The sequence below is a fragment of the Apodemus sylvaticus genome, chromosome 2 (genome assembly GCF_947179515.1).
Source record: "Apodemus sylvaticus chromosome 2, mApoSyl1.1, whole genome shotgun sequence".
Lineage (NCBI taxonomy): Eukaryota > Metazoa > Chordata > Mammalia > Rodentia > Muridae > Apodemus > Apodemus sylvaticus.
The window spans coordinates 173,627,889-173,653,394 of NC_067473.1; the positions used below are offsets into that span (position 1 = coordinate 173,627,889).

The following is a 25,506-nucleotide window of genomic DNA, read 5'->3' on the forward strand; positions in this document are numbered from 1 at the left end:
TTAATGAAGGCAAAATGTCCCAGGCCATCATGGGCTTTGTTCTGAAAAGGTTTAAGTACACCCTGGAAAAAGGCTTTTTGGGTGGTTCTTTTTGCCCCTAAGAGAAGACAGACATAGGTGAAGAAGTCCAGGAATGGTTTGCTAACCTTGACTTGCATGGTCCATATGGTCCTTTGCCTATAAATGCTGCCCAATATATTTGCCCAGACTTTCCAGTATGACTTTTGTTCATTGCCAGGACAGAGAAATGGGAGGGGGTTGATTTGGGAATGGGTGGAGGGAAGACGGCTTATGGGACTAATGGGGAGGGGGGAACCAGAAAAGGGAAAATTATTTGGAATGTAAATGAAGAATATAGAAAAAAAAATATCTACTCCACACACACAATGTTTTGTTTGCTTATTTGTTTGCTTTGCTTTTCCTGGAGTCACTTCTTGACTTCCCCATTTCTCTTTCCTTTTACCAAAAACTCATCAGCCAATGTCAATAAAGAATTTCTTAGTCAAACTTCCCACCACTATGTGAATGCTGTCCAGCGTGGCCTTAACTAAAGTGCTGCAAGACTGTTGCCAGTCCTCCTCCTGAAGTGTAGACTCTCTCTCTCCACCTCAGGTACCTCACTTAACTTCTTGGCACTTTAGAGGATGATGGGATGGACCCTGACTAAGAGGACTGCAGACTCACAGCTCCACATGGCACATGTTGCAGGAAATATTTTAAAAGTTGACCTGGCACATTCCCGCACTTGTGAAACACCTCAGGCAAACACACGCTTGGCCACCATAATTTTCTCTCTTGAAACCAGATGAGCCTCTGTGTGGACAATACAAACGTAGTTCACAAAGAATGGTAGCTCAATCTCTGGGCGCAAAAACTAAAACCAAATCTTGTAAGCCTTATTAAAATCTGGTCCCTTTGGTGGTGGATCCTTGCGGAGCTGACATGATAGTAAGGAACTACAGCAGCTACATCTTACCCCTCTGCTGTTTCAGCTCCAAAGGGCTGTAACTCCCTCCTGCCTGCTCTCTTCCTCCTTACAATCCAGAAGTCCCACCTACTCGCCCAGTGATTGGCTCCTTTATTCATTAGGCAGGAAGAACTAAATTAAGGCAAAGCCTATGCATATATACGTAAACTATGAAGCATTGTGTAATGTATATGCACTAATGTCTTCTGAAATCCCAGTCTCTGTCCAAAAGTGGTTTCTTACAGAACCGTTCTTCCAGCACAACCTCTTAGCTGCACATCCACTTCCGTACACTCACAAGTCTCCCCTTCCAAGTGACCCAGCTGGAGGAAGTGTCGGTGTGAGGAGGGAGGTCTTACCTACATTAGTTACTTTTCTATTGCTGTGATAAAAATTCTCTGAAAAAAAAAAAGCAGTTTAAGGGAGAAAAGACTTGTTTTGGGTCACTGTCCCAGAGGGATGCAGTCACTGTAGTGTACGAGGAACTGCAGCAGAAACAAGAGGTTGGGTGGTAACACAGCACCTGTACTCAGGGAGTTGAACATAAACAGGAAGTGGGGCTAGGCCATCTAACCTCAAAAGCCCACAACATCCATAAACAGCGCCACCTGCTGGGGCTGAATGTTCAAACATGTGAGCCTATGGGGGACATGTGACATTGGAACTACAATAGTATCCTTGATGGAGAAATGGGAAGGTGGTTAGACACACCCACTGGGAATATTCCTTTGACTGTTGAAAAATCTCCACTAAACAGTCTGTTTTATCCAAATGATAAAGGAAGGAGAAAGAGAAAGAGAAAGTAAAGAAGCTACTCCAGGAAAGCAACGAAAACAAACAAAACTTTCTATCTGCCTATTTATGATTACCATAAATCCACACATATCCACATATATTTTGGCCAAAATATATAGGCCAAAAATCCATGAAGTGACAATTTTAGCAATATCTGGCCTACTTATTAATATACAGTTATCTCAGGCCACAGTAGAATGCCATGCGACCCCATCCTAATTCAAGCTTCACACATTTTTATCCTCCGCTGTAGGCAGAAGAGAGGAGAGAAGGCATTCGTCATGACTATCATCTTGTAGACTTTGAGTAAGCAGAAAGGACTGGTAACCTGTCAGGGTGAAAGCCCTACCAGAGCCTGACCTGGTAGTCCAGAGAATCAGGCCAGCTCCCGGAGCGATCTGAGGCAAGGCACTCCATCTCTCTTGGCTTGGCAGCTTCCCCTGTGAGATAAGGGCATCACACTAACCTCCGAGTGCCCTCCAGGCTGAACAGTCTTCCACACAGGCCAGCAAGGCAACATGCTGTCCAAACTTCACGTTGGAGGTGAGAAATGGAAGAGATTTGAGATGAAAATAGGGTGTCTTCCTAAGTGTCCATTTTCTTTCCCCTCGTACATTCTGAAAACCCAGCCTTAAAACCTGGCAGCAAGGATGTAAGCAAAAACCTCAGAGTTTGACCACACACCTTCCTGGCAGCAAGGATGTAAGCAAAAAATCTCAGAGTTTGACCACATGCCTTCCTATGGCACCACAGAGCCTCATTGGCTTTGTCTAGTTCTAATCCACCTCCCTCTGAATCCGTCCATTTTAAATGACTTCCTCCACATGCTTTGTCGCCTCCTCCTCCTCCTCAATCAGCATCATGTACTTGCAGATGTATAAGAATCAACTTGAATGGATTACAAACCTTAAGGCCTTCATTTTCAAATCAAGACAAGGAGGACTAAGAGTGGTTAAGGGACTTTTCCACAGTCAAATAGCCGTGGCTGGTTATAAAGCAAGGAAGGTTGTCTTGGTAGGTCAGCATAGACTCTCTCCCTGTGATCTCTACTGCCTCTAAATGGCTGTTCCCATTCAGCCAGAGGAAGCAACTCGGAAAAAAAAAGAATTAAGTCCCTCAAAAACTAACAAAATCAATTACTACCTGTTTTATGATGTTGCTTGTATTTTATTTCATTATTTGTGTGGATTCATATCTATGTCAGTTGTGGTGGTGGTGGTGGTAGTGGGGTGTGTGTGTGTCTGTGTGCATGTGAATCTGTGTCTGTGGTAGTGATGTTTTAGATGCACTTATATGTGCTGGTGCACATGTTCAGTATGTATATACATGTGCATAATAGGTGCACCTATATGCAGGTGTACATGCTCAGTGTGTGTGTGTATCTATGTGTGTGTAATAGGTACACCTATGTACACAGGTGTACATACTCAGTGTGTATGTGTATACCTATGTGTGTATTATAGGGACACCTATGTGTGCAGGTGCACATGCTCAGTGTGTATATGCATGTGTAATAGATACACCTATGTACACAAGTGTATATACTCAGTGTGTATGTGAATACCTATGTGTGTTATAGGCACACCTATGTATGCAGGTGCACATGCTAAGAGGACTAGGAGGCATTTTGCTCAATCACTCTCTGCCTTATTTCTCTTGGGACAGTGTCTCTCACTACCCATAACTTGTATTGTTAGATAGACTGGCTGGCCCAGTGACCTTGCTGTCTCTAACCATCACTGCTGGGGTTTTAGGCCTTCATGGCCATGTCACCTTTATTGCATGGATTCTGGAAAGCTAAGCTCAGATCCTCAGGCTTGGGCAGCAAGTCCGCTGACAGACTGGGCCCTCCCTCCTCGACACACATTATATTCTGAATAAGAGTAAGAAGCCTACCTCTGTCCTTCATTTTAAATACTGGCAATGTTTACGTCCGTTTTTTATTTAAACCTAGTTAAGTATGATGGACTAATGTCGTCCAGTTTCTTGACAAATGAGAGTTAAGCTCCAAGGCTTCTTTTACCCTCCTTCCAACCTCAGGCCAAGCATTCCTGTGACCAGGGTGCCTGCTGATACGTCTCAATTTCTCTATTGTATACCCCAGCCACTGGTGCTAGTACTTACGTGAAAATTAATTAAATCATTTACTTAATTATTCTCTCACACTTATAAATAATGAAAAGTCACACATTCTCCCAGAAGCTACAAAAGGCCCGGAAACAGTAGAGATGGGAATTTGGGAGGGACACATCAGGAAACGAATTGGCGAGGAATGTTAAATTCAATGCAGAAATCAAAACAACGAAGAAACACTGAAACCAACAATAAGGATCGGGTAAGAAAGTGGAAAGAACAGAGTAACACTGAGACAGACATGAGAAGGAGGAGTCTGAGAAATACCAGCTAAAAAATAAAAGACCACTTATGGTGGAAAAAATGCCAAATAGACTTAGGAGCAAGAGAGGAAGGGAGGGAGGCGCAGGCAGCAGAAGCGGAGGGTACCAAACACTGGTGCAGTTCTGTTTTCCTCACTGCATGACTAGGGAAACTGAGGCACCGAAATTAAGAATGGGAAAGGCTCAGGACTAACAAGACATGCCAGGTATGGTGGTGTACACCTGTATTCTAGAAATGGGAGGTAGAGACAGTGAAGATCGGGAGTTTGAGGTTACGCTTGAGTCCAAAGTCACCCTGCGCTATGTGAGACGTCATTTCTCTTCATTCTCTTCTATTCCACAAAAGGAATGAATCAGAAAAACAGCCAGAACCTGAGGCCATGGGTCTGAATTCCATACACTGCATATTGAGCATGAGCTCTTTTCAGACTTAGAATTATCAGATATTCTCTGCAAAGATCTCAACATAAAGCTTAGCTAGACATCTGTGTAATCCATTAATGAGATCGCTTGTCAAGTCTCAGCATTGAGCCAGACACCCACTATGACCGACTGGAGAACGGGAATGTGGCCGTTGGAGCTCACCTATTCCATGGTGTCAGGGAGAGCTAAGAGGATCCTATAGAGAGAAGACACGTGCCCTTGGATGGCCTCATTAAATGCTAAGTTCTAACCAATGCAATCAACTTTACCAGAGACTCTGAAACTGAAGTGTGACAGCTCCAGCAGGCAAGAGCAGACCACCTGGGAACATTTAAGTGTGCCAGGTCCAAAGGTAGGCCACGGAGGGACGTGACCACTGACAAAATGAAGCACGGAGATAGCTGTGTTCAGCACAGAAAGTATGTCGTGTAGAAGACTGGGTCACCGAGATGGAGAGAAGCAAGAGGAGGGAAGGACACAAATGAATGAACCAGGAGTGAGGTGATGAGGTGGGAAGTAGGTCACAGAGACAGGAGAGGAAGGAGAACATAGAGAAGGAATTGTGGGAAACTCAGAGAGGGTCCATACCTGTTAGGTCAAGAGCTTGGCCCATGGACCACCAAAGCTCATCTAGGACAGTCTGTAGAAAGTGCTGCTGCCACCTTCTCTGTAAGGTTCAAGTTAAAGTGACTCCAACTCAACTCATCGGCTGGGTAGCACCCTGATTTCTCTCTTCCCCACCTCCCTAAAGGAGCTCCAGAAACCCAGTTGCTTCAATGGAGCTACTGCTGCCTCTGGTTTTCTAGTAGAATCTGGATTTTTTTCCCCACTTGGCCAAAGATGACGGGCAAGCAGAGTGTGTGGCTTGTGGTCAGGCTATTGTCAGCCCTCGAGGAAATACCTACCATTTTAAACACATAGCTCCCCAATGAGCCCATGAGGTATCTGAGATCTCCCTATCACTTATCCTTCAATGAGTCAGACTAGAAGTATCCACAGAATGGGCCACACCGCTGCTGCATCTCTGTATTTAGATCCTGGCAAGGAAGAAGTCAAAGGACAACCTGAGCTTAGTGTAAGACAAAGACCCATAACGTGAAACTGCTAGGGCTATGTGGAGATCAGGCCTGAACCGAATTGGAACACCACACTTTATGGGAAGCCCTATTGGTGGGCTAGGGAAGGAAAGCAGGGGCTGAGGAAGGGGCAGCCAAGAGACAGAGGAAAAGCACTAGATAAAAAGGGCAAAGTGAGTTGTCCACAATGGAAGGAACTAAGATCTAATTTGAAAAGCGGTAGGCATCCACTCCCTTTTGACTGACTCTCCTGCAGGACTAGCCATCCAGACATCTGGGCTGACCATGCTTGAGAGTTCGAGAACATATGGCGTCCAGTTAACACCGGCATGCTCTTTCCTGGAGGTCAAGGAACTAGCTACAGATACTGGCAACTCCTGGAGTCTCTCAGCCCCTGCTGTAGTGCCCAGGCTGGTCTCAAGTTAAGGAGAGCATAAAAGGGGCTGGAAATAAGGGGCCTTTCCAATGCAGCACCCAGAGAGCTGCCCTGTGTCCGTAAACCCTTTCTGCTTCACCACCTCCTTCTCGCCAGGCTGATCTGGTCTCCTCTAAGGAAGAGCAGGAGTCACACTAGTACCTCCTCACTGTCACCAGCCTTTCCCTCCCTTTGACTAATGAAACTTCCTATTGTTCCCTGAAACCACAGGTTCCAGAGAACTGCATGGCTTTCACTGGTGACACTATAACTATCAGTGTCATCTCAGAGAACAGTGGTGAGCGGGGGCTGGGACCAGAAGAGTGTTCCTGTCTCTCAGCTCCGTCTGACACAGGGTTAGCCTTCTCTGGGAAAACACCACTGCAGGCAAGCAGGATGAGGAACGGGATGCTGACCACTCCTCTATTGGTGCCACAGAGAAGCCTGTTGTGAATCCTGCTGCTCAGTCTGTGCCCCATCCACAGCTCTGCGTGACGATGGCAGGTCCTGCTGCTGTCACTGCTGCTGTCACTGCCGGTGCCTCAATGGTCAGTTCCCTTGTGCCTTCCCTGACTGGTCCTGAGAATCTCTGCCCTCGTACTTCCTGCCAGAATTCCTCAGCCCCAGGCTCTGACTTGCAGATTGGGTCTTTTTCTGCTCTCAGTACCTGGTCTGCACCAGGACCCTCTGATATCTCCATTCAGAGGGGCACAAGGGGGTAGGCTCTGGCAAAGACTCCAGGCAAGCAGCCAGCCTGGGGCCAGAGGGATGAGAATTATTCATAGGATCACAGATGTTTGCGATGAAAAGAGCACGCAAAAACCCATCTCACTTATCCATCCCACCTTGCAATGCAGGCTCCTGTCCAAAATCACATGGCCTGTTCCCATCTGCAAGGATCTATCATCATGAACAAATACATACTAAGCGAGCCTTGCGTCGTCTCCCTTGTCCCAGTCAGAGGGAGGAGGCGGGCCTCTTTCCTTTGAAAAGGGCTCATGCACTGTGTGAGAAATTTGCCTTTCACACTCATTGTCTGACAAAGAGCTAGCCCACCCCATTGACATGGATTTTTTTCATATCTGTATACCACTCTTACCCATAAACAGACCAGAACATCAGAGAAACAAGCAAGCAGGGTGTGTACTGAAAACCTAGCCAAGAGGCAGGTGCTGGTGGAGTAGGAAGGAGGTGGTGCCTCTGGGTAGCACCTCTAGCAACTGCTAAGGAAGTCTGGAACAGCATGACATAAGTTACAGATAATTCTCAACTAGTCAACAGTGGGAAGGAAGCACGCATCCAACAAGCCAAGACCTAGAGCCATTTCAAGTAGGTAGAGGTGAAGTAAAGACACTGCTTGTCTTTCTTTACATCTCATCTTCAAAGTGGAAGCTTAGACCTTCAACTGATGTCTATTTGGATCCATTTGCTCCTGACACACACCATGGTAGGAAAAGAAAAAAAAAAAACTCAAATCCAGAAGCAATCTAAAAGACATATACCTTTGGGGGTTGCTTGGAAGTGTCAAAACCTGAAGGTTTCTGAAGCGTCTGAAGTCCACTCTTATGGGCAAAGATCTTGGAGAGAATGAGTGCTCCCATGCTTATCCCTCCTGGTATAGTGCTGCCAAGTTGGTCTGTGCTGGTCCAGGCCCAGGGTGGCTAGAAATGCCTGCTCTAGATCCTTTCCCCTGCAGCGTCCGTCTGTGACTTGCCTCCACCTCAACCCTGCTCTTCCCTTTGAATTGTCTCTTGTTCTTGACATTAAGATTCAAGTCTGGACTGGCTGAGTAAGAGTGGGATCAGTTTTCCCAAATGCCCCCTGGGCACCGTTTGAGCAGTTGGAACATCTTCCTCCAGCTAAATGCTAGCTGTTCCCAAAAGGCCAAAGCCATGAGAATGTTCAAGAGGAGGAGAATGATATCAGCAAGACTGCAAGCTTTGGCCACCCAGGCACTGGTTCCAGTTTCCATCCTGCTACAGATGGACTGCTTCCCTTTCTAATCCTGTCTCTTCACCTGCAAGGCAAGTAATACTTCTACTTCAAGCCTAGATTATCTTTCAAAGGTTAAACCAACTATCAACAATGTACCAACAACACACAGGGCATGCTGACCCTGCCACATAGAAGTTATATAGTTTTTTGAACACAAAAATGAAAGAAAACTGACCTGTTCTGAAAATTCAGATCTAACCCACTGCAGGCTTTGAAACACACCACGGAGTTGTAGGCCAAGCAGACCAAGCCCCTCAGCAGCCTGTCCCTGAAACAAGGCCAGAGACGGCCACTGCCTTCCAATGGCTGATTTCTACCTTCTATCTCCACAGGGCTTGCTCCCTCTGCGCTCTCCTCCCCTCGTCCTTTAGCTCCTCTCCCCCACTTCCCCTTTGCTAAGAAGTCACACAGACACCTTCACAGGACCACATTGTTGTTTGTTGGTGGGTTTGTTGCTGTTTTCTACTTTACAGATTCTTTGCAGATAATTATGGCTTTTGGTTTTATGTTTTTATGGGATTCTTGTGTGTACAAATGTGTGCATTTCCACATCTATGTGGACTTCCTGTGTTTTTTCTTCAGTTCTTTTTCTTGTTTGGTCATATTAGGATTTTTTGTTTTTTATTTATCATTTTTTATATTATTATTATTCGTAAGCTATCTGCTTTCTAAGGAGAGATGGAAAGGGTATGGATCTGGATGGATAGCAGAGAAGAAGAATTGGAAATAGGGGAGGAAAAACAGTAATCAGAATAGATTAGATGAAAAAAATATATCTTCAATTAAAGAAAAAATCTTTAGACCAATTTAAGAAACAAAATTCTCTACCATGCTCAAGAAAAGAAAAATCTATATAAACCATATGAAACTTTTCTCCTTTTCTTACTGTATTTTTTAACTCCTTCATTTTAAGTCCCACAATTCCCTTAACTGATTAAGATATGTTGTCTTAGCATTTGAGAGTTTATAATCTTTACTTCAGTAAAACCCAGGAATGGTAAAAGAATAAAAAGTATGTGTGTGTGAGGGGGGTGTTGACATGAGCTGGAAGGAATTGGCAGACAGCAGATCTATCAAAGGAGAAGTGGGGGGGACACAGATGGAAGATAGAGGAAATAGGAGTAGGCAGTCAGAGTAGGAGGGAGGGGTGGGAGGCAGCAACATGCAGTGACAGCGAGCCTGACTTCCCATGAAGTCTGTTGTCCTGGCAACAGGATACTGAAAGGTTAAAGGCTGCTGTTTCTTACAATTCTGCAGAGCATGTTGCCAAGACAACAGAATGTATCCAAGACACATGGTGACAGGCCATGGGGACATGGGGGTATGCCAAGAACCCTCTACTCAAGGCTACCTGAGCTGGCTAAGCCATTGCTCTGACTCCCATGATTGATGTCATCAACATTTATTAAACAAAAACAAACAAACAAACTCCCTCTGGATTTACCAGCCCCAGCAGGTAACTTCTGATGACTGTCCCTCCATTAAGAAAGAAAGAAAATGACACCGGGCTGTGATTATATAGACATAAGTTCAGAAAATGCCAAAGGACACCCTTAAGTGGCAACTCCAGGAACTATTTAGTGAAGACAAAGACAAAGCACATGTTTCTAGCTGTCTACATATGTTTAGTGTTGTCAAGGTTATGAACAAATTTTGTGAACAAAGCAAAACCTAAGTAACCTATAGAAATAGCGAAACAAGAGCATGTCTGACTTGAAGAACTCGTGCTGTTAGGAATAATCCTAGCCATTCACTCACTAAGAGATGTGCCTGGCAAAGTAACGAATAATGTTATTCACACTGCAGACAGAAACAGCCAGGACTCAAGAGAACCCAGAAGGACTGCTTAGTCTGTGGGGCAGTAAAAGGACTCTGGAGACAAAATAGGTATAAGCCCTATCATACAGATAAGGAAACACAAGCAGCAAAGTCATACACAGAAGACATTGCCAAGCCTAGGAAAGCCAGAGCCCAAACTCACCAGGCTCTAACACCCTGAAGTATGCTCACTCCATCTACAAGGAAAAAAACCTCAGCTTATATCTCATCCCCATGCCTAGGAAGAATATAAAAATATCCACCTATGTACCAGGGTTCTTCCGTCCAATAAGATCTGGCCCCAGAGGACCTCATCAGTCTAAGTCATGCTAACCTGCGACTCATCAAAACACAACAAAAGTAAAAATAAAAGAACATGCTTCCACTTCAAGGCCCTCATGCCTGTTCTTCTCTCTGACAAATATCATCCCTTATATCTTCACACATAATGCAGGTCTTCTGGGACCTTCTGTGAAAAGTCTAACTAAAATAGCCCATGATATTCCTTTAAGCTGGTTCATTAAAATGTTTGCTTCAGTCAGGATTCTCTCACTGTGACAAAATACCCTCCCCACCCCCAAAATAAAACAACCTAAGAGAAGGAGATTATATTGTGGTTCATGGCCTCAGAAGTTGTGGCTAAGGTAGGCTGTCTTGGTTACAATATGCCTGCTGTGGACAGATCATCATGGAGGAGAGAGTATGTGAGAGAGGAAGCTGTTCACCTCATGTCAGGCAGGAAACAAGGGAGACAGACAAGAACCATGGGGAAAACAGACAGGAAACACAGGGAGGCAGACAGGAAACACAGGGAGACAGACAGGAAACACAAGGACACAGACAGGAAACACAGGGAGGCAGACAGGAAACACAGGGAGACAGACAGGAAACACAGGGAGACAGACAGGAAACATGGAAATGCAGATGAGAAACACAGGGAGACAGACAGGAAACATGAGAATGTAGACAAGAAACACAGGGAGGCAGACAGGGAACACAGGGAGGCACAGACAGGAAACACAGGGAGGCAGACAGGTAACACAGGCATATAAACAGGAAACACAGGGAGGCACACAGGTAACACAGGGAGATAGACAGGAAACATGGGAATACAGACAAGGAACACAGGGAGGCAGACAGGAAACACAGGCATATAAACAGGAAACACAGGGAGGCACACAGGTAACACAGGGAGATAGACAGGAAACATGGGAATACAGACAAGGAACACAGGGAGGCAGACAGGAAACACAGGGAGACACAGAGAGGTAACACAGGGAGACAGACAGGAAACACAGGGACACAGACAGGAAACACAGGGAGGCATACAGGAAACATGGGAATGCAGACAAAAAACACAGGGAGACAGACAGGAAACACAGGGAGGCACAGACAGGAAACACAGGGAGGCAAACAGGTAACACAGGGAGATAGGAAACACAGGGAGGCACACAGGTAACACAGGGAGATAGACAGGAAACATGGGAATACAGATGAGGAACACAGGGAGGCAGACAGAAAACATAGGGAGACACAGACAGGTAACACAGAGACACAGACAAGGAACACAGGGACACAGACAGGAAACACAAGGAGACACAGACAGGAAACACAAGAAGGCAGACAGGAAACACAGGGAGACAGACAGGAAACATAGGGAGGCAGACAGGTAACACAGGGAGACAGACAGGAAACACAGGGAGACAGACAGGAAACACAGGGAGACAGACAGGAAACACAGGGAGACATAGATAGGAAACACAGGGAGACATAGACAGGAAACACAGGGAGACAGACAGGAAACACAGGGAGGCAGACAGAAAACACGGGGACGCAGACAGGAAACACAGGGAGACATAGACAGGAAACACAAGAAGGCATACAGGAAACACAGGAAGACAGACAGGAAACATAGGGAGGCAGACAGGTAACACAGGGAGACAGACAGGAAACACAGGGAGACAGACAGGAAACATAGGGGCACAGATAGAAAACACAAAGAACAAAATGTATCCTTGAAAGGCATGATACAAATAGATTTCTTCCTCCATTCAGACCCTAATTTCCACAATTTCCATCCCTTCTCAATAGTCAATTCAACTATGAATCTATCAAAGGATTAAACCACTGATTACCTCAAAACCCTCAGAATCTACTCACCCACAAAACACCCTATCATCTAGTCACCAAGGGACAGTCTTATGCAAATCGCAATAAATCCCACTTAAAAAAACTACTGTTTAACTGAAATGTCTATTACCAATCCACCCCCTCCTAGACTCTAACTCAGAAACCTTCAGTGGTAGAGACTGTAAAATGCTTTTTGCATGGATGAATAAATGAAGAGAAAGAATGCTTTTGCTAAATGACATTCCTAAATCTTGGAAATTCCTTGAAGTTCCTAAATACCTTAAGGAAATGCCATTGCCTGAATTAACTGACATCAGGTGATTGCTACACGATTTAGCATTTCATAGGAGCTGCATGTGTTCATCTTTCAAGATTTTAAAAAAGTCTGTTTTCTCTTTTAAATTTGTGTTTAAAAGCACCCCAGTGCTTCGCTGGATGTAAGATTTACTCTGCTGCCTCGCATGGAGCCCCTAACCTGAGATACCCCATTTGACCATGTGAGTTAGACATAAACTGGAAATGCATAATCTAACTTTAAGTCTGATGCCACGCTGAAGGCTGGTACCTGGCCAGATGTGAAGAAGGGAGGGTAATAGAGATAGCATCCCAGAGCAAGAGATAAGGAATGGCTTTGCCAGTAACTAGAGACATTAATCCTATTATCCATTTTCATTTGGATTTAAAACACTTTGCTCTTAATTGCAACTCACATTGCTGCCCTAAAATAATGAATTCACACATACATCTACTAAATAGGTATTAAGGGCTTACGATATGCTAAATGTAAGCTAGGTTCTGGGAATACATGGAGGAAAAAGACACGGTCCCTGCTGTTGCAAAGCTTAGAGGCTTCTAACAGGGTGGAGAGAGGATGAAAAGGGACTTTAAACCAATGTGGTCATAGTAGTGACAACAGAAAGCAGGCCATGGAAGGGGAGAAAGGAAAAAGAAGTTTTGACTTTTAATAATAGAGAAGATGTGATGTCGATTCTGACTGAGCTGAGAACCACATGGGAAGTTAGTCCATCATGTCTCTGCACCTGTAAGGGCATTTCCAGAGACAAACCATAAAGACCCTGAGCCAAAAGATGGGTTAATACACCCATGAAGTCAAGCTTTATATACAGGAGGTTGTAGATTTGTGAGGTGTGGGGCGTGGTTATAGGAAGTAGCTCCATGGGAGTATGTCCTTCTTGGCTGTGCTTTTACTGTGGGCACTTCCTGTTATGGTTCCCCTCCACAGCCTATCTGTTGTGATGTGAGCCAAGCCACCATACCCTCCCCTCCACGGTGAACTGACACCTCTGAAACTGAACTAAGACAAAACCCTGCCTCCCCTCAAGTGGATGGTGTCGGGTACTTCATTCATGGCAGTGAGGAAGAAGAACTGACAGAGAAGAAAAGCACCTTGAGGCAGAAGAATATAGGTGTGAACACAGGGCAAAGAGAAACAGCCAGTAATACATGGCACCCGGACCTAGAAAGTGCAAAGACACCAGGAACTGCACTTGAATACACCACACACACACACACACACACAGAGGACACATGGGTGCACACACACAGACACGGATATGGACACGGACACAGACACGGACACAGACACACATGAGAATGTATAGAAAATAGGAAAAAAACCCAGAGTGTGAGATGAGAGGCAATGCCTAAGAGACAAACTCCTCATGCGCACATCTACCAAGAAGGCCTGGTAGGGGAACAGGTAAGGAAATCACAGACATTGCTCCTTGTTAGCACTGACTCTGGCCAGCAGAGGCCCAGGAAGTGAGAACACTGCACTCTGACAGAGCACCCAAAGTGCACACCCAATCACCCCAGGCTGGGTGAGTTCTAATCATGCAGTTAATGGCTTATGCCTCTGGTTATCTAATTAACCACTATTTTCCAGTTATTTTATCATTACTGTGTATATGTTGTATGTACATGTTTGTCTAAATGTGTACATATGTATGCACATGGGAACAGCTAAAGTTAAACAGTGAGGGTCTTCATCATTCTTCACATTTGTTTTTGAGACAGTGTCTCAGAAGAAGCGGACTGATTCAGTCAGGCTGTCTAGCCAGTGCGCTTCAGGGATCTGCCCACTTCCTCCTCCCCAGTGCTAGGGTGGTAGATATACACCTCCATGTCCTGTGTGCTAGGAATCTGAATTCTGATGCTCACACTTGGAAGACAAACACTTGACCAGCCAAGTTATCTCCCCTGACTCTCCAATACTTTGAACATCTTGATTCAATGCTATGGGAATCAGAATCTCCTTGAATCTTTATTTTATGGATTAGGAAACTAAAGCTCAGAAAATTTAAATAATAGAATTATTATTATTAATAATAAATAATAATTGTTAATGCCACGCATAAATAGGAGGAAAGATAGGTAACAGCCTAGGCAGTGGCATTCTGCTGTGTTGCTTCTTAGCTGTGGCATGCATGTTAGTTTGCAAGGGACACTGCAACAAATTATCACATATTTAGTGGCTTTAAAAAATAGAAATGAATGACCTCAAATTTCTGGAGAGCAAAATCCTGAAATCAAGATGTTCTGCGGGTCGTCTCTTGTTTCAAGGTTCCTTCCTTGTTTCTTCAAGCTTCACGTGGCTTCCTTGACTTGTGTCTCAGTAACTCATGTCCATGTGACGTTTTCACATGGGCATCTCTGAGTCTATGTCTTTCCTCTCTTCTGCCTTTTAGAAAAATATCTGTCACTTAACTTAGGTCTACCCAAATAATCCAAGATGATGCCACCATGAGATCCTTTATAACATTTTGCAAAGACACGTTTCTAAACTAGGTCATGGTGACAGCCAATTTCTAGTGTCGGTTTGAGTCACCTAAGAGACTGGTGAGACATGCCTAGTGTGAGGATGATTTTAGTGTGTGTGAGGATGTTTGTAGAAATGATTAACTGAAAAGACCAGCCCTCAGTATTGGTGGCACTATGGAGGGAAAGGAAAGAGCAATGCTATCACCAGCAACACATCACTGGCTTTGTGGCCCAGCATGATGTGAAGTGCTGTGTTCTCCCATCCCTTTCTTGATATGATAGATGGCCATCTTTAAAAGTGTGAGCCAAAATGAGTCTTTCCCTGCTCAAGTTTGTTTCCACCAGACACATTGTCGAGAAACGTAACTAATGTAGACACATATATAGGTTCTTTAGGACATTGGCATATCTTTTGGGAGATCACTACTCATCCCAGTTAGTGTTTATACAGAGTACACAGTTCAACGACTGTCTCAACTTTTAAAGGTCACTGTTTTAAGGCTCTATGTGTCACACTGTGCCAAAGGCTGGGAATATATATTCCCGATTCCCACAGCAAGCCACTGTATAGCATAGGGGAATGACAGGTAAACAAGCTAGAAAGAAACATAAATAGGACACTGATTAACAAATGGGAGAGAAATGGCAAATTCCAAGGTGGGATCTGGACAAGGATCCGCTGAAAGAAGAGAATGACTCTGGGGGACAAAGGCAAGGATGCTGTAAGGAATGAAGGAAGCACAGACAAAGGCACAGAGATGTAAACCAGCCAAGACCATTCAGGGAGCTGTAAATAATTTAGCGTGGCTTGACATTGCTCTTCAAGGGCAGGGAGACTAAGAAAAAATCCTGGTGAGGCAGTCTGGGCCCTGATCAAAGAGTGTGCCATATTCCAAGGCCTGGAAAGCCAAAGCAGAGCACTTGGTGAAAGCATCACCATCAGACTTGAGCCTCTACAGAATCTTGGTGACGTTACCCATGTAGTATATGCAAGAGAAAGCCAGAGCTAGATCTCTAGTCAAGCAGGATGCATGGGGTGGGGACCCAGTGGAGATAGCCTAAGAAGGTGGGGCTAACACAGCTCCATACAGAACTTGATTATTGCTTGAGGGAAGAGGGTAGCCAACCAACTGGTGACTATAGTCCTCTGAGCGTGTGTCTCTTGGGTTTCCTTCTTGATTGTCCCTTCCCTATTCTCCTCTTGTTTTCAATGTCAGAGGACTTCTGATTGACCTTTATTGTGCTCATCACCTGTCCTGGCCACCCCACAAATTATTCTGCCGTCAAGCTTCTGCTCTTCAGCCACTACATGCAAGGCTCTGTCCTTGAGTGCCCAGTACAAAAAGTCTTACGCTTGGGCCCAGAACCTAGGGCTATGTCTATGCACCTGCTCTTCCAGCTTGAAACTTCTAAACTTTAGGCTCTACTCTTGACCTCTAAACCTGATCCACTCTCTGCGCTCAACCCTTTACCCAAACCCCCATATCCCCTCTCCCCATGGTTCACTCTGAACCTTAGCCTGTTCATCTTCTCAACCACCTTCTTCCTACAACTGAGGAAATAAACTAACTGGTATGCTAATCTAGATGCCCAACCCACAGAACTCTCTACCTGTGGACCCGAAGGCTGACTACACATGTTGACGTCGATGGCCACAGATCCTCATTCCCATTGCTACTAACACCAGCTTGTGGTGTATCTGATTACACTTGTCATCGTACTTCCTGTAGCTAGCATCAAAGACACCCACAGTGCACAGTACCTCAGAAGGTCAAGAACAACTTGAAAATCTATTGACTTTGACAGTTTGGAGAAAGTGAGAGATGAAGACATCCAAAGTTTGAAAAATCCACCTTTCAGATGAGAATAAAAGGGGAGAATGGAGAGTAAGGGAACTTTCTTGTTTTCTCAGATTTATTAATACGTATGTGATTTGTATGTGATCGTGAGTCACGAAGATGTTTTTCCATAGATATACAATTAATGTTTTGAGTGAGACTCTCTTGACCATGGATGCAATTACACAAGTCATATGCTTTGTGACCCCATTTCAAGTGCCTGCAGTGCAATGAAAACATGCATGCACACAGCCCTCATCGTGACATCTGATCAAGTCCTGATCTACTTTCAAACATCTCCTGAGAATCCCTAGGAGTAAAGATGAAAAGAAGAAAGACTAATAACAAGGAGGTCAGAGGAAACAGCTGGCGAGTGACAATCCAGCATGGTGGTGTCATAAGCCATGGGTCAGGTCTCCATCAGCAAAAGGTTTCTGCAGATGTGATAATCAAAACCTAATTAAAAACCAAACATTTCAAGCTCTGTTCACTTGTGTGGAATTGTGCGACTTCACATACATAGCCTTACTTCTGAAAATACACTTTTTTCAGTGTGTGTGCCTTCATGAACCACTAAGAGGTTCTATCTGAAACAGTCAGGTCAGATGTGTATCATGTGTTATAAATCACAATGTTATCGCTGTCCATGTAAAGTTCTCAGCTTTTATCGAGACATAATAATTTAAGTGTGGGAAAAAATCATAATGTTTTCTGACCTTTATTCCTCAGTGTGCAAGTATCCAATTATACCATAGGATTGTATCATGTAAAAAAATTAGTTTGTTTTTCTTAATTATCATTTGAGTTACTGAATTAAGTCTTATTTTAAAAAAACATTAAATTGAGCACATTTGGGATTAGGGCATACTAGCCAACATTTCTGAAATGACCTTCAACATACTTCTGTTGTTGATTCCTATGTATGTGAAGGGATAGTTGTTATTAGTGTTGAAACTTATGAATGTGAAATATCAGTCAAATCTGAAATACACTGAAGATGTTCTCAGTCCTGCAGTACCAAATACTCAGCCAAGATTTAATTCTTTATGTAAAACAGGATGAGCACAGTTGCTGCTTTAATATTCAAGTTCACTTTCATCTGGAAAATTATACACATACCAAAGAATTGTTTTTAAATGAATTTCTTTATGATTTACTATCATGACTGTTAGATTTTATATTTATCTCATATACCTTTATCCTCAGGGTCACATAGAAGTTTCTTGAGCAAAAAGGGGGTCACCACCAGAAAGAGTTCAGGACACTGCATTCCAGAGGACAATGAAAAGACCAGAGCAAGGGCGCAGAAGGAGTATTTGAGGTAAGGCCCAAGGAACAAGAAATGTTTGGGCTTTTGTGTCATACGGATATTAACTGAATTCCTAATTGTCATGTTCTTTGAGAGGTACCTTCAGAGCCATCCACACCTCCATGTCCCTTTGTCATTCTACCAAAGAGACCGGATACTTCCAAGGGCTGGCCTCATGACAGACATCACTTTGGACAGTGAAGCAGAGATGTGAGGAAGATGCTTCCTGATGTAGCACTCTCCTCACATTTTCCCCTTCCTTGAATAAGGACATGATGTCTATGACAGTGAGGACAGTCACATCCCAACCGTGACAGAAATACCACAGCAGATGCCATTTGTCTACGCCATTATGTGCAGATCACCACCTAGAGGTCCTGGGCAGCATTGCTAAGCCTATTTGACCTACAGCTTCCTCATCTGTAAGATGGAGACGAACTGTCTCATAAATTAAATGAAGACACAGAATAAGATGCTATGTGTGAAGGGACAAGCTGCAACCAGGTGACCGGGCCAGAGCTTGACACAAGACAAATGGCTGTCAATGTCAGTCTTTGTCATCTCAACAGTGTAATGACTTAGGATAATTAAGCCACCAGCTCTCCGATGATGTTCCCAAGGACCCCTCCTTCCGTTAATAAAGATATTTTCCTTGCAATTCAGGAATGATATGCTGTATGAAAATACATCACAGCACATGGAAAGGCCTGAGTCTTACCACGCTTCATATCTGTCACTTCCTGAGCCTCACTCTGAACCAGGAGCTTTTGTCTCTCTTGGAGAACTTGACACTCAGCAAGGTCAAAGGGCAAGAGTGAGGTCACGAGGCTGGAAATGGGCACAACCCAAACCTACCACACCAACCCACACTCCAGAGCCGACGCCCTCTCCTTGCTGTGCCTCTGCACCTTTGCAGACCCCACCATGGCCCTGAAGAGTAGCTGGGGGAGGGATGCACACGTGTAGTAGCTTCATGCTGATCACCTTCATGTCTGTGAAAAGCATGCTCAAGACTTCAAGTTTTACAAGCAAAAAAAAAAAAAATGGCCCTGGACAAGTGGGCAGCCTTTTCAAGGCCCGTTTTTAAAGAGATGGTGTACAGGCCAATTAGAAATGTATACCATAGAAGATAGAAAAATCTAGAATCTGCATAAAGCTGAGTGCTGTCTATATACCTGCAGTTTCTAGAACCTTAGAAAGCGCTGCTTACCCAACTTTCCACAATTCAAGGAAGGGGAGAAAGCGGGAGCGAGGCTAAACTCCAGACAGGCAATTCTATCATGGCTTCTTCCTTCCTCGCATATGAGCTGCAAGGAAGGACCCAGGAATTAGAGTCCAGTCTAACAATTCTAGCTCCTGAACTTTCACAAAGGTATGTAAGCATTCACTGACGTTTAGTTTCTTCATCAAGAGAAAGGGAGCGTTAGGGCTTAAGGCTCACATCGCTTCTCGGCCTTTTGGCTAGGGTCAAGTGTAGGGCTGAGCTCGCAGGAGTGTGTGAAAAATTAAAACTCTCACTGACAAGTACCAGGCCTATGCTCTACCCCTGCCTCTGGTATTATGATACCAGTGTGTTCTAGAATGCCATCTTCTAGGCAACCAAAAGTGGGTGGAAAAAAACACTACTTCAGAAACTTCAGAGACGACACTGGGCAAAGGTGCATGTAACATTTAGTTATCCTGGCTTAAGTGCGGTGCTAGCTAAAGAAATCCACGTGACAAAACAGAAAAAAGGAACGGCAACGATCACAGGCTAAAGTCGACTATGAACTCTCTCTCTCTCTCTCTCTCTCTCTCTCTCTCTCTCTCTCTCTCTGTATGTGTGTGTGGGGGGGTGCATGTAGGAGTTGGAGACAGAGACAGAGAGACAGAGACAGAGAGAGACAGAGAGGAGAGACAGAGACAGAGGGACTCCGAGAGAGAGAGAGAGAGAGAGAGAGAGAGAGAGAGAGAGAGAGAGAGAGAGAGAGAGGAGGAAACAGGGGCCACCATCCTATCTGTCACTTTCCTACGTGGCTTTCTGCACAACAATCAAAATGATGACAAATATTAAAAATCGGAAAACAGTAAAATCTGAAATAATCTTTGGAGCATCACAGAGCGACCACATTCTTTAGAGAGAGCGGAGCCACAGAGTACACAATGAGCATGCGCAGAGGAAAAAAAGGAAGTCTTTCACTCTGACCAACCCATCTGCCCGGAACTCGGAACCCGGAACCCCGACTCGCACTCAGAGCGCCCCTTCCTCTCCTCCCTATCAGAGCTGCAGAGCTCTGATCTCACTCCATCTTCCCGGATCCTGCTACAATGGCCTTCCTGTTGTTCTGTGTCCTACACCCAGCCCAAGCCATTCTCATTGTCACCGATGCCAGAGGCAGAATGATTTTCAGGGACTCTGGTGTTCCTGATTGAGTGTCTTTTGCTCGGTACTATTCCAGCATTTTTACCATATTTTCTTGTTCCTTCAAAATGATGTAAGTTGGGTAGAAGGAAACCAATTTATAGCTTACAAACTGTCTACTGAGCCTCATATCATTTAAGCGGTGATTGCCTCCATTTCCCAAGCTCATCGGAATAGAGATTGAAATGTGTGACTTATAATTCTTAATTCTGTGCCTTATGAAGCAAAATTGTACACAGAAAAGCATGGGTTTCCAAACGTGTTTCTAGGAGTTGAATCCCAGTTCACTGCTAACTGGGAGTTACGGTGTTCTGGACTGGTTACTTAACATCTCTAAGCAAAAAAAAAAAAAAAAGTGAAGACCCAATCAATGGAGAAAGCTCCTGGAAAAAAATGGAAAAGCTTCCAGCCTGATTTCAGATCGGCATTCTAAATCCAGGATCTCAGTACGAATAAAGCAATTATATCGACACAAAATAAAATACGTTATTCATTCTCAGGTAGGGGACTGCCAAGAAGCACCTCATACATTTTTAAACATTCCTCGTTACTACTCCCAACAGTCTTCTGCTATACTTTTGTCAGTAGCTAGAGAGAGCTTTTTCTGTCATGAGTGTACCCTTTTTGGCCATGGCAGGCTTCCATACTCTAATGAATCTCAACCTCCTGGATGGGACATGGTCTCCTCAGTGCTCTTCTTAGATCTCTCTCTCTCTCTCTCTCTCTCTCTCTCTCTCTCTCTCTCTCTCTCTCTCTCTCTCTCTCTCTCTCTCAGATTTCTCTCCTGAGTTTTCTTTATCAGTGTTATCTAGGCACTTAGCAAGGTACCAGGCTACATATCTCATATCTCATTTAATTCTCAACCATTCACAAATGGCTGCTTTCCTCCTGCTGTGCAGGCAGGGAACTGAAGTCAGCCTTAACAAGCTGGTGAGTCAACCAGAACTCCAAATCCAGGAAGTGCTGGTTGAAGCCCTCGGACTTCAGCTTCTGAGTTCTCAACAGCTGTGCTATACTGTCTCCTGTGCTTCTTCCCTCCAGAGTCCAATGTGCATTTACCTCACTGAGAGCAGAACACTGGTCCTTTGACTGACCCGTCTGTGTATGCAAACGTGACTGCACATCTTTTGGCCACTCACTGAGACAGATCTGTGTGTGTGTCATCAGAAGTCCTTATAACAGTGGTGTCTTTCAGACACCAAAGGCTCCACAAATACAGGGAGTGAGCACCTAAGTTCTATCCAATGTAAAGAAAATGGTGGATGGAGAGGGGGCAGATGAAACAGGTTCCATTGGTTACTAAGTCTCAGCCACAGACACTAAGTAGCAAGAGTTCCCTCATCAGTTCCAGTTTGAAATGTGGTCTGTTTCCCTACTATTGGTCACAGCTGTCAGATCACACGTCCCCATTCTACACGGACAGTGTGCAACCATGGCAACTGAGTGGATGCTTCCATTTAAAGCCAAACACACCTGACCTCAGACTTGGAAGTCAACACTTCTCTCGCCAGGACTTGGAGGGCTCTTTGTTTGATGTCACGAAGATCCTCTAAGCCTGTGCATACTCCTCAGCTGAGCCTGAGAATCACCTCTGCCCTCTCAAATGCCTCTGGGGCCACCATCAATCTTACCACTCCCTACCCTGCATGACCAAGCATCCGTCTCTCTGTCTACCTGGATCTTCTTCCTTCTTCCTCTTTCTGACTTTGGGCCGAAACTCAATTAGACATTATTTACTCTATGTTGGGACTGCTTCCAAAATAGTCACTGTCCATCTCCCTTTACTGATGGAAGTAAAGGTGAGATGAGGTTTTTGGATGAGGTAATAATGGGGACCAGAGGAAGACAGGCTGCTGGGGTGGATCTTATGACAGAGACTCCTGAGATCCACACTACCCGATCAATTCTGCCTGTTACCTCTAGGAGGCAGTAGCGAGCAGGTTCTCTGTAGACCTGTGCCGCCCTGGTTCTGTCTTCATTCTCTCCTGCAGTGAGCGAGCCTTAGGCACTGCCTGACATTGAATCGAGCACTAGATTACTAGGACATCCCCCACAATGCAGTAGGACAAAGAAGAAAGGAGCAGTTAAGAAGGTTTATGCAGCCCCCACCAGCCTTGTTCTTTCCTTAGGGGCAACAGGTTAGAGTTAGAGTGTGGCTTCCTGTTCCTAGAGTCTCAGTTTAGTGTGCTCTTTAATCTCTTTGAACTTTGGTTTCCCATCTAAAAGAGATGCACTGCCACTTAGTTCAGTGGTATTAAATAAAACAGTGTATGGACAGGCTAACTGCCGAGCATATGGTGGACACTCTCACAGCACCCAGCATGCACCAGGGGGCACAAAAGCCCGGCCTCCACCTAGGCTGCGCCTCAGCGCACAGTTTGATATTCATGTTGAGAGTCTGCGAGAGGTACCAGGGGGATGCAACCAGTCAGCTTATGCGCAAGCTCCCCGCTTGGGGGAAATAACGTAGGTTTGCAATAACTCAAATGAGCAGCAGCAACAGAATCATTTTTGTCTGTTGTACTCTGGTAAGAAGCGCACACTTATTTGTGATTTCAAAATTTGGCTCTTAGTCATGTCACCATCTTTCCGATGCAATATCGCAACCTTAGAATACCATGCAGGAAATAAAACATAATTTACCCAGGACCGCACTCTTTAAAAAAAAGATGATGTCTACCCAAAGCAAACACTCAGTGGGTTTTGCCACAGTGGGTTCCTTCTCCTTTGTGTTTGAGTCCATCCCACACCCTGGTCTGAGCGACCCCTGCCCACATCTGTTTTTTTTTTTTTTTAACTTTCATTTAGGTGTTCAGGTGGACACAAGAACATCCCCTCACGTGATACTGAAGCCTCTCCACCTGCCGCTCTCAGTCCAGCCTTCCCTAGACTGAACCTCTGGAGGAAGCAGCAGTCATCTCTCCTGGCACCAACAGATGGCGACACCGGTCATGGGGGTTATTCGCGGTGACGTTTATACTGGGTTTATACTGGTGGTTCTCATCTGGTCAAGCAACATGCTTGTGGTGCCGAAGCAAGGCTCGGGGTATTTGCAAACATCTTTGACCACAGAGTTTGCCCTTTAGACAGGAACCTAAAGGCAGTTCTGAAACTGGTGAGAACAAATGATGGTACTAAGGTGGAGATTCTAAAAATGGCTAATGATGCTCAGATGGAGGGGTGGGGGTGGGGTGGTGACTCACTCTAAGACAGAAATGGCTGAAAAGGACTGGCCTATGGCTGTGAAAGCTTATCAAGAACTCAGATCAGTGAGGAGACACAACGGAATAACTAGCAGTGGTGTAAAAATCCAAGTGGAATGTTTTTCTGTGACTTCAGACTCAGTGGTGATGTCAAGAGGGATTCTGCCTGTCCTTAGTCATTGACTCTAACGTGAATTTGCTCATTTCCTTTCTGACTCTTCAAAGAGAGGTTCTCGGCTTTCACTGCGCTCTGGCATCAATTGAGGTGGTTTTCACACCCTTGGATCCCAGGCTGTGATGGAAGCAGACATCACGCCATTCAGAGTCACCTTCTGTGACTCCTGTGTGAAGCCACAGCTATAACCCTCAAATCTAATAGTGGGGGAAACACGGTTGTGCTTGTGGGGGCAAATATCCTTTTGAATGTGCAAATCCTGCGATGTCAGTAGATCTCTTTCTAGTCTTGTAAACATTTGAGTCCCCATGGACAGCAACTGCCTGCCTCGGGGCATTTTTCCTTTTAAATTCATGTGACTGTTGTGGAGGAGAACATAGCTATCATGATAGGACCGAGGAAGCTTTATAGTGTTGAAGGTTCTACTTGCATACCTATTTGGAAAAAGGCAATCTATCAAGACTCCAAGTTCAATATCGCTTCATCACAGGCAGACACACAAACCTGTCTTAAACTTTAGACCATTGATTCTCAAACTTCCGAATGCTGAGACCACTTAATAAAGTTCTTCATGTTGTGGTGACCCTACCCCCTCCCCCACGCCCCCACAGCCATAAAATTATTTTCACTACCACTTCATAACAACATTTTGCAGCTGTAACAAATCATGATGTAAATATCTATGTTCTCCAATGCTCTTAGGCGACCCCTGTGAAAGGGTCATTCAGTGACTGAAGGGGTCGCGACCCACAGGTTGAGGACCATTACTAGACCCTTCTAAGCCACTATCACGTTTTCACCTTGATCTCCTATCTGACTAGTTCCCATCCATTCACTCACTCATCTCATCGACGCGCTCTGCTGCACTTCTATCTTTACTTAGTTTTGTCTAAAAACCAGAGCATCATTTGATTCTTTAATAGCCTCCTTTTACCTTATCTGCCATTATCATAGATGAGCCCCCATGGATGCCCAGGATGGGGGTGAGAGTCTGAGCAGAAATGAAATCGAGGATCTGAGCGATGGCTTCCTGGTCGGTGTCATCCGCGAACACTACCCCCTGGATCTTCCGGTCAGACATAAGATCGCAGATACGGGTGATGATACTCTTTGGGTCAGTTTCATTCATGGCTACCAGCTCCACCCGGGGAACTACTGAGAGATGATGGAAGTCATCTTTCTCGTGGGCGTCTTTTATGGCCACTTCGTCTGAAGTGCCCACGAGGATGACAGCGATGCCGATGCTGGGGGGGCTCTTTTGGGAACGAGCTTTGCTGCCCGATACGGCCAAGACGGCCAACACCAACCAGAACTTGGGAGAACAGCACTCTGCGCTGGGCTTCATCTTCAGCCTGTCGACGCTCTGAAAAGAGAAGGGAGAAAATTACTTAAAACGTGACCCGCGTCGTGGAACAACACGTCCTTGAAGTGTCTGAATGCCAGAGTCAAGAACCTCATCTCTGTCTGCTGCTGGTCGGGAAACTCGGTTTCTCTCCGCTCACCCAGTCTCTTAATTCTGGTGCTCACTTGCGAGGCATGATGAGAGCAAAAGGAAAATTTCAAGAGCCTAATAAATCTTTGACCAAGACAAATGTGCAGCCAACAGACAGAGATAAAGCAGGCGAGGATGTGCTGGGAGACAGCAGGAGGGGGCTTCCTGTTGCCTGACCCCTGGCACTCTAGTAATAACCCTCCTTGGGCTGCCCTTGGCAAACATTAGGCCAAGTGAGCTGCAAAAGGGGGCTCACAGAGGCTGGCCACAAAACATGGCCTGGATAAGATGA

General features: G+C 45.0%; 1 protein-coding gene across 1 annotated transcript in view; it reads right to left on the minus strand.

The window, feature by feature from the left end:
* Positions 1–25,067, minus strand: part of Grin2b (glutamate ionotropic receptor NMDA type subunit 2B) — a 314,994-nt gene extending 289,927 nt beyond the window's left edge. The window contains exon 1 of the mRNA XM_052172738.1: positions 24,657–25,067. Coding sequence (XP_052028698.1) covers positions 24,657–25,067 — 411 coding nt within the window. The remainder of the gene's footprint in view (positions 1–24,656) is intronic.
* Between the last annotated feature and the right edge of the window lie 439 nt (positions 25,068–25,506).